Source organism: Symphalangus syndactylus, chromosome 3 (genome assembly GCF_028878055.3).
Source record: "Symphalangus syndactylus isolate Jambi chromosome 3, NHGRI_mSymSyn1-v2.1_pri, whole genome shotgun sequence".
NCBI lineage: Eukaryota > Metazoa > Chordata > Mammalia > Primates > Hylobatidae > Symphalangus > Symphalangus syndactylus.
In genome coordinates this window covers 16,744,045-16,756,716 of record NC_072425.2, presented here as the reverse complement: position 1 = coordinate 16,756,716, position 12,672 = coordinate 16,744,045, and the positions used below count along the sequence as shown (strand labels likewise).

The 12,672-nt window shown below is 51.5% G+C and overlaps 1 protein-coding gene across 2 annotated transcripts in view; it reads left to right on the top strand.

Moving 5' to 3' along the window:
- Positions 1 to 178: 178 nt before the first annotated feature.
- The window catches only part of SLC25A25 (solute carrier family 25 member 25), a 41,391-nt gene continuing 28,897 nt past the window's right edge, over positions 179 to 12,672 (top strand). The window contains exon 1 of one of the 2 annotated variants that reach the window (XM_055270951.2): positions 179 to 594. In XM_055270951.2, coding sequence (XP_055126926.1) covers positions 334 to 594 — 261 coding nt within the window. In that variant the 5' untranslated portion in view covers positions 179 to 333. The remainder of the gene's footprint in view (positions 595 to 12,672) is intronic. The other variant, XM_055270950.2, reaches the window with a different exon arrangement.

Sequence of the window (12,672 nt, the reverse complement as noted above, 5' to 3'; positions counted from 1 at the left end):
CCTCAGTTTGAATCGGCCCCAGGAGGAGCCGGGTGACCCCGCCCACCCCATTGATCCGGGTAGTCTGTGGCAGTGTGGGCTGTCCTTAGATAGGCTCCGCCCCTCCCGGCTCTCCATCCGAGCCTGTGACTGGCCTTCGGTGAGCCCGGGGGCGTGGCCGGCAGGGCGGGGCGCGGAGGGGCGGGGCTCCCGGAAGCCGCCCCTCCCGCCAGCTTGCCGGCGTCTCGGAGCCCGCGCTCCCAGCTCCAGAACGCCTGGCTTGCCTCCCGCGCGGTCCCCGCCGGCCCGCCGCCCCCGCTCCCGCCCGCGCCCGGAGCCCCTGCCTCGCGCCCGATGGTGAGCAGTGTGTTGTGCCGCTGTGTGGCCTCCTCGCCGCCGGACGCCGCCGCCGCCGCCGCCTCTTCGTCTGCCTCGTCGCCGGCGTCCGTGGGGGACCCCTGCGGCGGCGCTATCTGCGGGGGCCCGGACCACCGGCTGCGCCTGTGGAGGCTCTTTCAGACGCTCGACGTCAACCGGGACGGCGGCCTGTGTGTCAACGACCTGGCGGTGGGGCTGCGGCGCCTGGGACTGCACCGCACCGAGGGCGAGCTCCAGGTAGGCTGCGCGCGTCCTCAGCACTGGCGGGGAGGGAGCCCCCTCGAGGGCCAGGTGACAGGTCTCGGGGGACGGCCCCTTGGGCTGGGCGGAACCCCCACTGTCCAGAGGAAGGGTGCCCCCTGACTCACGGAGGAACACCCCACTTATGCCCTGGTGGGAGCGGGGCTCCTTCCTGACTTCTTTGGGTGCTTGAGCCGGGTCCTTCGTGGACACAGGTGGGCATTCTCTGGGCTTTCTGATGGGCGAAAAGCCCTTTCTTGCCCAGAGTAGAAGGCCAGGTCTCAGGAGTGTGCCTTTGTCACCTCCTGACCTCAAGGCCAAGCTGGACGCTCCCTTCACCCAAAGATGGGTTCATCCATCAGTCCCCAGCAGCACCCCCTCCTTTCCCTCTCGTTTCCATGCCAGCCGTGGGCCCTGATCTGGTTCCTCTCAGGAACATGTGGGAGTTGAAAAAAAATTGGTATTGGGGTTTCAGGCTGATCCGTGTGGACGTGGGCGGCGAAGACTGACAGTTCTCATAGTTTAGGCTCATCTCCATTGCCCTGTCCAGAAAATGGGATCGTGATCCCTGCGGGGTTGGAGTGTGGACGGAGTGAAAGAATCTGGGGGAAATTTTTTTCTAAAAGTCAAAGCGAGATTGTTACTGTTGTGGGCTCTTGGCCGAGGTGTGGGCATAGGGGCGCAGAGAAATGGTCATCCCTGGGCCTGCCAGGAAGAGAAGTGCTGGCCTTTCTGTATGAGAACCTCAGAGCAGAGGCTGTTTCTTTCCCTTCTGTCTCTTCCCCTTCAGTCTCACTTGGCAGGTGTAGCTGCCATTTTCCCAAGTATTTCATTTACTGTAGCTTAGCCTGATTTACAACCTGGAATAGGACTCCTGAGTACTTTACCTAAGAACCTGTTTCACTGCTGAGTTAGTTTGGTCTGTTTGTACACATGACAACTAGAGAATCTCATAGCCAAGTATGAAAAGAATCTGGTAAACCGCCAGTGAATTAAACCAATTTGTTGGGTGGGTGTACATAGGTGTTGTTAACTCATGTTCAAGATTCTTGGATCAACATCCAAGGTATTTAGCGCTAACTATTAGGATCAGCCCAGGAGGACCAAGAGTGACACTACGCAAGATAGAATGGTTAAGTCCAGGAGATTTAGAGACAAGTTTTTTTTGTTTGTTTGTTTTGAGACGGAGTCTGGTTCTGTCTCCCAGGCTGGAGTGCATTGGTGCAATCTCGGCTCACTGCAGCCTCCGCCTCCTGGGTTCAAGAGATTCTCCCGCCTCAGCCTCCCCAGTAGCTGGGATTACAGGCATGTGCCACCACACCCAGCTAATTTTTTTTTTTTTTTTTTTTTTTTTTTTTTTGAGACAGAGTCTCACTCTGTCACCCAGGCTGGAGTGCAGTGGTGCGATCTTGGTTCACTGCAAGCTCCGCCTCCCAGGTTCACACCATTCTCCTGCCTCAGCCTTCCTAGTAGCTGGGACTACAGGTGCCCGCCACCACGCCTGGCTAATTTTTTTTTTTTTAATTTTTAAGAGAGATGGGGTTTCACCGTGTTAGCCAGGAGGGTCTTGATCTCCTGACCTCATGATCCGCCTGCCTCAGCCTCCCAAAGTGCTGGGATTACAGGCTTGAGCCACCACGCCCGGCCACCCAGCTAATTTTTGTATTTTTAGTAGAGATGGGCTTCCACCATGTTGGCCAGTTTGGTCTCGGGCTCCTGACCTCAAGTGATCCACCTGCTTCGGCCTCCCAAAGTGTTGGGATTACAGGCGTGAGCAACTGCACCAGGCAGTATAGACTGTATTTCTACAACTTTTTTGGCTTTTGAACAAATTCAGTTGTTATACAGCTTTGAGATCCGAAATAATTTATTAGCTCATTACCTGTAAAGGAGCACAAGTTAGTCCTGTGGGGAACGTTTGAAGTATTGGAGAGAAGATCTGCCTTTTTGTAAATAACTGGGCAACAGGAAGACACCCTGCCTCTTGTACCCCCATACCACTTCCTGTTGAATTAGCATTAGTATTAATTGCCTACAGAAAAAGCAGTGCTGCGGCTTTGCAGAGCTAGCAGGAGCCGAAAGAGAACTCTGGGGCCCTTTGGGTCAAAATGGGTCATCTGCCATGGGAATAGATGTTGAAGAACACATCAGACTTTGGAAGGTGCTTCCTATGGCCCATATGAAACCAGTGTGAGATGCTAGGGTTTGCACAGGAATCAGCTGTGAGTGCTTATCAGGGGGTGATGGGTAAACCCAGGCCATGTGACTTCACAAAGCCTCTTCTTAGCTTGTAACAGTCTGGGTCAAGTTTTCTTTAAAAGTAAACCAGCAAGTTTTGCCATCTGCCTTTGTTTGAGAAGAGACGGGACACTCCTAAAAATTGCTTAAAATGGCAGTGGGCAGAGAAACTGATGGCAGCCAGCCAGGGAAATTTTCTTTGTAAAGGGCATGTAAGCGAGAAGCTTGTTCTGGGACAAAAAAAGGGAAGAGTTCATTAAAGAAGAAAGAAAAAAGATGACGACAACAGTAGTGACTTTGGGAGATGAGACTCAGCCAGAGCTAATTATAGATTGCCTATTTAAGGCATTTTCATGTGACCGAATACAATCTGTGTCTTAAAACAAATTTAAAACATAGGTTAGAACTCAGGCAGCCAATTAGGGGAAGCAAGCAAGCTGTGTTGTGTGTAAACAGTTGTCTCTTCAGCTGAGGCTTTGGAGCTCTTGTAAGGGGGCTGGTGTTTATTGCAGGTGAGGTTCTAGATGAGCTGCAGTTTGCTCATTTAGAGACTGGCATCCACACCATCTCTTTTGAGCCCCACAAAAATTTGTGAAGTAAGCAAGTCATTAAAATGATCTTCACTCCATTTTACTAGGGAAGGAACAACGGTTCAAAAAGACAATGGAACAACCTCAAAGATCATTTGATTGCTAGGAAATTGGACCAGAGAAGGAATTGGAACCATCTTCTGATTCCTGCTCCTCTCCTCCTTAACGCAGTTTTTTTCAGGAACATGAAGAGAATTCTCAAGTTCTTTTGGGGAAACTTGAGAAAGAGGAGGAGAGATCGTTTAGAACCACATATTTTGCTCCCAAAGTATAGGTTTCCAGATTATCCACAGTTTACCCTGTCAAAGAACAAGAATCCGCCCTCCCCTATTTCTCTCCCTGACCCGAGCAATGCACATGAGGCAATCCCTATTGACTTGAAATTATTGAATGGAGATCAGTAATGTCAAGTTGGTATTGCTTAATCAGACAGACTGTTGAACTCTATACTTTTTAAATGTTTGGCCATTTGTGGATGTTTATCAAAAGAGCCAGATAGTCTACAGAAGGAAGCTCCTTTGTAAGAGATAGACATTATTTGCTATAATATAATGGCCCTTTAGGAAAAGAAAAATGCTTTTCACAGATTGGATTAAATTCATATATTAAACTAATTGTGTTATATTGTTGCATAATCGGTCCCTGGCTCAAAGTCATAATTATCAAGTCAACCAGAATACTTTTTTTTTTTTTTTTCCAGACAGAGTCTTCCTCTGTCACTCAGGCTGGAATGCAGTTGCATGATCTCAGCTCACTGAAACCTCCACCTTCCCGGTTCAAGCAATTCTTTGCCTCAGCCTCTGGTGTAGCTGGGATTACAGGCCTGAGCCACCATACCCTGCTAATTTTTATATTTTTAGTAGAGACTGTGTTGCGCCATTTTAGCCAGGCTGGTCTCCAACTCCTGGCCTCAAGTGATCCACCTGCCTCGGCCTCCCAAAGTGCTGGGATTACAGGCGTGAGCCACCATGCCTGTCCTTGAGAAGTTTTTTTGTTGTTGTTTTTTTTGTTTTTTTGAGATGGATTCTCACTCTGTCGCCTAGGCTGGAGTGCAGTGGTGCAATTTCAGCTCACTGCAACCTCCACCTCCCTGGTTCAAGCAATTCCCCTGCCTTAGCCTCCCGAGTAACTGAGATTACTGGTGCACACCACCACATCAGGCTAACTTTTTTGTATTTTTAGTAGAGACGGAGTTTCACCATGTTGGCCAAACTGGTCTCAAACTCCTGACCCCTTAGGCAATCCGCCCGCCTCAGCCTCCCAAAGTGCTGAGATTACAGGCGTGAGCCACCATGACCAGCTGAGAAGATTTTTTTTTAATGAGTTGATATTTGGAAAGATGCAGTCCCATACCCTGATCCTAAAACCAAGTAACAAATAAGAATAGGGTCCGGCGTGGTGGCTCACGCCTGTAATCCCAGCACTTTGGGAGGTCGAGGTGGGTGGATTACCTGAGGTCAGGAGTTCAAGACCTGCCTGGCCAACATGGTGAAACCCCATCTGTATTAAAAATACAAAAATTAGCCGGGCATGGTGGCACACGCCTGTAATCCCAGCTACTCGGAAGGCTGAGGCAGGAGAATTGCTTTAGCCCGGGAGACGGAGGTTGCAGTGAGCCGAGATGGTGCCAAAGCGTGCCTGGCCGACAGAGCCAGACTCTGTCTCAAAAAAAAAGAATATACGAGGCTGGCCACGTTGGCACTTTATGAGGCTGAGGTGGACAGATGGCTTGAACCCAGGAGTTCGAGACCAGCCTGGGCAACTTGGTGAAACCCTGTCTCTACAAAATCCAAAAATTGGCTGGGCGCAGTGGGTCATGCCTGTAATCTCAGCACTTTGGGAGGCTGAGGTGGGCAGATCACTTGAAGTCAGGAGTTCGAGACCAGACTGGCCAACATGGTGAAACCCCGTCTCTACTAAAAATACAAAACTTAGCCAGGCGTGGTGGCGCATGCCTTTCTGTAGTCCCAGCTACTTAGGAGGCTGAGGGAAAATTGCTTGAACCCGGGCAGCGGAGGTTGCAGTGAGCCAAGATCACGCCACTGCACTCCAGCCTTGGAGACAGAGTGAGATTCCATCTCAACAACAACAACAAAATTAGCTGGGCATGGTGGCCCATGCCTGTAGTCTAGCTACTCGGGAGGCTGGGGCAGGAAGATCGCTTGAGCCTGGGAGGCTGAGGTTGCAGTGAGCAGAGACTGCCATTTCACTTCAGCCTGGGCAACAGAACAAGACCCTGTCTCAAAACAGGTATAAGTAGAGAACGAGAGAGCATGAGCCTGTCTGATCTGGAGCTTCAACTGGATGAATTTTTTTGATGTTCAAAGAATTATTACTGGCCAGATGCAGTGGTTCACACCTGTAATCCTAGTACTTTGGGAGGCCAAGATGGGTGGATCGCTTGAGCTCAGGAGTTCAAGACCAGCCTGGGCAACATAGCAAGACCCCATCTCTGTTTTTTTATAAAATAAAAAAAAAAAAAGAAAAGAAAACGGGGGCCGAGTGCGGTGACTCACACCTATAATCTCAGCACTTTGGGAGGCTGAGGTAGGCAGATTGCCTGATGTCAGGAGTTTGAGACTAGCCTGGCCAACATGGTGAAACCTCATCTCTACTAAAAATACAAAAACACTAGCCAGGCGTTGTGGTGTGCACCAGTAATCCCAGCTACTCAGGAGGCTGAGGCAGGAGAATCACTTGAATCCAGGAGGCGGAGGTTGCAGTGAGATGAGATCGCGCCACTGTACTCCAGCCTGGGTGACAGTGCGAGACTCTTGTCTCAAAAAAAAAAAAAAAAAAAAAAAAAAAAAACACAACAACAAAAAAGAGTTATTACTTGTTGAAGTCTCACATCCCCACAAGGGAATGATAGAAACAAATATTTTACTGGTATTCATTTCTTCATTTCTATTCCAGCTGAGTCCTGAATTCCTGGGCTCAAGCGATCCTCTTATCTCAGCTTCCCAAAGTGCTGGGATTACAGACCTAAGCCACTGTACCCAGCCAAATTTTTATTTTATTTTATTTTATTTTATTTTATTTTATTATGCCTGTGACACAGCCTCAGGGGTCTTGATGACATGTGCCTGGCAGCCAACTTTTTATTATTTGTTTATTTATTATTTGAAACAGGATCTTGTTCCATCACCCAGGCTGGCATTCAGTGGTGCAATCACAGCTCACCGCAGCTTTGACCTCCCAGGCTCAAGCTATCCTCCCACTCACCCTCCCAGGTAGCTGGGATTACAGGTGTGCACCACCATGCCCAGCTAATTTTTGTATTTTTTGTAGAGACGGGATTTTTCTATGTTGCTCAGGCTGGTCTCGAACTCCTGAATGCAAGTGATCCTCTCGCCGTGGCCTCCCAAAGTGTTAGGATTACAGGCATGAGCCACGACGCCCAGCCTAACTTTTTATTTTTTTATTTTTATTTTTATTTTTTTTGAGACAGAGTCTCGCTCTGTCGCCCAGGCTGGAGTGCAGTGCCGTGATCTCAGCTCACTACAAGCTCCGCCTCCTGGGTTCACGCCATTCTCCTGCCTCAGCCTCCCCAGTAGCTGGGACTACAGGCGCCCACCACCACGCCCGGCTAATTTTTGTTGTATTTTTTAGTAGAGACGGGGTTTCACCGTGTTAGCCAGGATGGTCTCCATCTCCTGACCTCGTGATCTGCCCGCCTCGGCCTCCCAAAGTGTTGGGATTACAGGTGTAAGCCACCGCACCCGGCCCTAACTTTTTATTTTTAACCATTAATTATACTAATGCGAATTTGGCAGAACCATAGAATTTAGTCTTGGATGGGTCCAAGAATTCTATGGATCCATAGAATTTAGCCATCATGGTCACTAGCCAGCCTTCCACCCAACGTGGAGATAAGCTCTCCTGGAGCATCCCTCACAGATGGTCATCCGCCCTTTCTATTGTGGACCTAATTGGAGTCACTGTGAGTTCTCTGTCATGTCAGACTGAAATCTTGTATCTGCTGCTGCCCATTGCCCCAGGGAGCAGCAGGAGCAAGACAGAAAAGTGATCCAAGGGCCCTTTATCTGAAATCTGTGGTCTTATCTTCCTATAATTTCTGCTGCTGCTAAAAACAGGTATCATCATGCACTTCTCACGTGACGTGCTGTCCATACCTCTTACAGTTCCCTTAGCTGAGACAATAACCCATGGGGTTTATAGTACAGACTTTCCTTGGAAATGTTACGCTGATTGAAAGAAGCCAGTCACAAAGATCATGCACTGTATGATCCATTTAGGTGAAAGTCCAGAATGGAGAAGTCTACAGAGACAGAAAATTGAGTAGTGCTTTCCTACCTGGGAGTGGGGTACTGGCGGGTAGAGAGATAGGAAGGTGATAAGGAAGAGAGATGAAGTTTCTTTTTGAGGTGATGGAAATATTCTCAAATTGACTGGAGTGATGGTTGCACGTATCTGTGAAGATACTGAGAACCACTGAATTGTATACTTTAAATGGGTGGCTCATGATTGTAATCCCAGCACTTTGGGAGGCTGGTCAGGAGTTCGAGACCAGCCTGGCCAACATGTATGTAGCAACCCCATCTCTACTAAAGATACAAAAATTAGCCGAGCATGGTGGCACACATCTGTAATCCCAGCTACTCGGGAGGCTGAGGCAGGAGAATTGCTTGAACCTGGGAGTTGGAGGTTGCAGTGAACCGAGACTGCGCCACTGCACTCCAGCCTGGGCAACAGAGTGAGACTCTGTCTCAAAAAAAAAAAAAAAAAAGGGTGATTTGTATGGTACGAGACCTGGGTTCAAATGTTCCTTCTGCTGCTTGCTAGCTGAGTGACCTTGAACAAATGACTCACCCTCTCCAAGTCTGTTTCCTTATCAGAAACTTGTTGGTATGAGGACCTACCGCATAAGGGGGGTGTGTGGGTTAAATTAGATTAGATAAAGCATAGAAAGAGCCCGGGACTGGGTCTGGCACATATTCACCAAGTGACTTCCCCATTGGTTCTTTGAAAATAAGGTGCCCAGAATTGGTCATAATCACCTATATTTTGCCCCTAGTTTGCTTAGGTGAAAAGAGAAAGGCAAGGGAGGGCAAAGCCTGGGGACATCAGCATTAAAGGGTGTGTGGCACCCAGGGAGACATAGCCCCACCCCAGCAACCTGGAGAGGGAGAAGCGTCCGTGGTGTGGAAGGGGTTGTCCGCTGTGGAAAACCTGGGCTCTGTGGACATCAAAATGAGCAAAGAAACAATAAAAAGTTGTAGTAGAGTCACTCACTCTATCTACACAAAAAGATGTCTTTGGCCCGCATGTTTTCCCTGGACAGAAACGGGACCTCCTTATCTTGCAAGCCTGTTGCCCTCTTATAAGCCATGGATCGTCTTTCCCAAGTACAGAGTTGACCTTGAAGTTGTGAAAGTGGAAGCTCAAGTGGAGCTTACTTCAAAGCTTTGGAGATTATCTCACTAACCAGCATTACTTTGCAGAAGTGGGAATAAGGCTCGGAGGCTGGGTTGCTTGGAGGCCAAGCCAGTTCCAGAACCCAGGATTTTGACTCTGCCCCATTTAGCTCACTGCAGTGCCTCCTTCCTTCTTTGACTGTGGATATTTAACTTGCCTTTAAAACTTGGCCATATTTTTTTTTAATTTTTTTTTTTTTGCACACAAAACAATAAACATTTTCTAAAAATACATACAAACAAAAAGATGCATATCAAACATATTAGGAAGGTTGCACATAGGAAGACGGGGAATAGAAATGGGGGTGGGAATTAAAGAAAATAAATGAGAGAGGGACTTTGTATGGATCAATGATAATAACTCAATCCTGTATTTGACAAAGAAGAAGGAGAAGGAAGAGGAAGAAAAAGCAAGTGGGATAAAAGATCAGAAAGGGAGGAAAATAGAAAAAATTAGAGTATGACTCCAGGGTAGACTTGTTTTGTTGTCGCTGGGTTGGTTGGTTGGTTTGTCTGTTGTATTTTTCATATGTTTCGCCATGTTGGCCAGGCTGGTGTCGAACTCCTAGCCTCAAGTGATCAACCCGCCTTGGCCTCCCAGAGTGCTGGGACCACAGGCGTGAGCCACCACGTCCAGCCCCCACATTGCGTCTGGCCTCCGTGGTAGACCTCCCAGACGGGGCGGCCATGCAGGGGCGCTCCCCACATCCCAGATGGGGCGGCCGGGCAGAGGCGCCCCCCACTTCCCAGACGAGGTGGCCGGGCAGAGACACTCCTTACTTCCTAGACGGGGTGGCGGCCGGGCAGAGGCGCTCCTCACTTCTTCCCAGATGGGGCGGCCGGGCAGAGGCGCTCCTCACTTCCCAGACGATGGGCGGCCGGGCAGAGGCGCCCCCCACTTCCCAGATGGGGTGGCCGGGCAGAGGCGCCCCCCACTTCCCAGACGAGGTGGTCCGGCAGAGACACTCCTTACTTCCCAGACGGGGTGGCGGCCGGGCAGAGGCGCTCCTCACTTCTTCCCAGATGGGGCGGCCGGGCAGAGGTGCTTCTCACTTCCCAGACGGGGCGGCCGGGCAGAGACGCTCCTCAACTCCCAGACGGGGCGGCCGGGCAGAGACGCTCCTCGTTTCTTCCCAGACGGGGCGGCAGGGCAGAGGTGCCCCTCACTTCTTCCCAGACGGGGCGGCCGGGCAGAGGCGCCCCTCACTTCTTCCCAGACGGGGCGGCCGGGCAGAGGCGCTCCTCACATCCCAGACGATGGGCGGCCGGGCAGAGGCGCTCCTCACTTCTTCCCAGACGGGGCGGCCGGGCAGAGGCGCTCCTCACTTCCCAAATGGGGCGGCCGGGCAGAGGCGCTCCTCACTTCCCAGACGGGGCGGCCGGGCAGAGGCGCTCCTCACATCCCAGATGATGGGCAGCCGGGCAGAGGCGCTCCTCACTTCCCAGACGGGTCGGCTGGGCAGAGGCGCTCCTCACATCCAAGACGGGGCAGCCGGGCAGAGGCGCTCCTCACATCCAAGACGGGGCAGCCGGGCAGAGGCGCTCCTCACATCCCAGACAGGGCGGCGGGGCAGAGGCGCTCCTCATTTCCCAGACGGGGCGGCCGGGCAGAGGCGCTCCTCACATCCCAGATGATGGGCAGCCGGGCAGAGGCGCTCCTCACTTCTTCCCAGATGGGGCGGCCGAGCAGAGGCGCTCCTCACTTCTTCCCAGACGGGGCGGCCGGGCAGAGGCGCTCCTCACTTCCCAGACGGGGCGGCCGGGCAGAGGCGCTCCTCACTTACCAGACGGGGCGGCTGCGCAGAGGCGCTCCTCACATCCCAGATGATGGGCGGCTGGGCAGAGGCGGTCCTCACTTCCCAGACGGGGCGGCCGGGCAGAGACGCTCCTCACCTCTTCCCAGACGGGGTGGCCGGGCATAGGTGCTCCTCACCTCCCAGACGGGGCGGCGGCCGGGCAGAGGCACTCCCCACATCCTAGACGATGGGCGGCCAGGCAGAGACGCTCCTCACTTCCTAGACGGGGTGGCGGCCGGGCAGAGGCGCTCCTCACATCCCAGACGGGGCGGCCGGGCAGAGGTGCTCCTCACATCCCAGACGATGGGCGGCCGGGCAGAGATGCTCCCCACCTCCCTGACGGGACGGCGGCCGGGCAGAGGCTGCAATCCCAGCACCCTGGGAGGCCAAGGCAGGCGGCTGGGAGGCGGAGGCTGCAGCGAGCCAAGACCACGCCACTGCACTCCAGCCCGGGCAACACCGAGCACCGAGTGAGCGAGACCCCGTCTGCAGTTCCAGCACCTCGGGAGGCCGAGGCGGGCAGACCACTCAAGGTCAGGAGCTGGAAACCAGCCTGAACTTGGCCACATTTATTTTCATAGTTTATGACATTGACATACCTGTGCATATCTCAGCATTTTAAGGCCCTGGTGGTGCACAGGAAGCCATGACTAAAATGATAGGTACGCTGTTCCTAATACGGGATATAAAAGACTCAACACCACACCTGAAAAAAAGAAGCTGTTGTCTTAAAGATGCATCTTCCTTTAAAGTAAATGAATAACGAAGGCCATAAGGAGCTTCTTATCTACTTTAAGCTCTTGGCTGGCTTTTCCCGGAAGTTTGAGATGAATCATGACTCATTTTCTGCAGGGTCAATGGGGAAACTGGAGAGGTGGCTGTCCCTGTTCCTGCCGGTGCCTGAAGCTTTCAATGTTGTTCCATCAAACTCTGGCTCCATACCTTCCCTCCTGTCCTCCCTCCCTGTTGGCTGGAGTCTAATGTGACGCTTCTTCCAAAACACAAAACCGCCTACATTGTGTAAGAAGACTCTCAAAAACCATTGATTGAAATGCTACTGATGCCAAAAAAAAAAAAAAAAAAAAAAATTAGTGGGGAGGGGGTAGTTTAGATCACCAAGAATAAGAACCAACTGGCTGGGCATTGTGGCTCACGCCTGTAATCCCAGCACTTTGTGAGGCCAAGGCAGGTGGATCACGTGAGGTCAGGAGTTCGAGACCAGCCTGGCCAACTGGCGAAACCTTGTCTCTACTAAAAATACAAAAAAAAAATTAGCCGGGCCTGGTGGCGCATGCCTGTAATCCCAGCTACTGGGAAGGCTGAGGCAAGAGAATTGCTTAAAAAACCCAGGAGGGGCCAGGCGTGGTGGCTCACGCCTGTAATCCCAGCACTTTGGGAGGCCGAGGCGGGCGGATCACGAGGTCAAGAGATTGAGACCATCCTGGCCAACATGGTGAAACCCCGTCTCTACTAAAAATACAAAAATTAGCTGGGTATGGTGGTGCATGCCTGTAGTCCCAGCTACTCGGGAGGCTGAGGCAGGAGAATCGCTTGAACCTGGGAGACGGGTTGCAGTCAGCCCAGATCACGCCACTGTGCTCCAGCCTGGCGACAGAGTGAGACTCTGTCTCAAAAAAAAATTAGCTGGTCCTGGTGGTGCATGCTTGTAATCCCAGCTACTGGGGAGGCTGAGGCAGGAGAATCACTTAAAAAAACTCAGGAGGATCCGGGCATGGTGGCTTACGCCTGTAATCCCAGCACTTTGGGAGGCTGAGGCAGGTGAATCACTTGAACCTGGGAGGAGGAGGTTGCAGTGAGCCGAGATCATGCCATTGCACTCCAGTCGGGGCGACAGAGTGATACCCCATCTCAAAAAAAAAAAAGAAAAAAGAAAAAAACCCAGGAGGTGGAGGTTGCAGTGAGCTTAGATTGTGCCACCGCACTTCTGCCTGGGTGACAGAGCGAGACTCCATCTGAAAAAAAAAAAATAAAAGAACCAACTGTCTGTTAAGT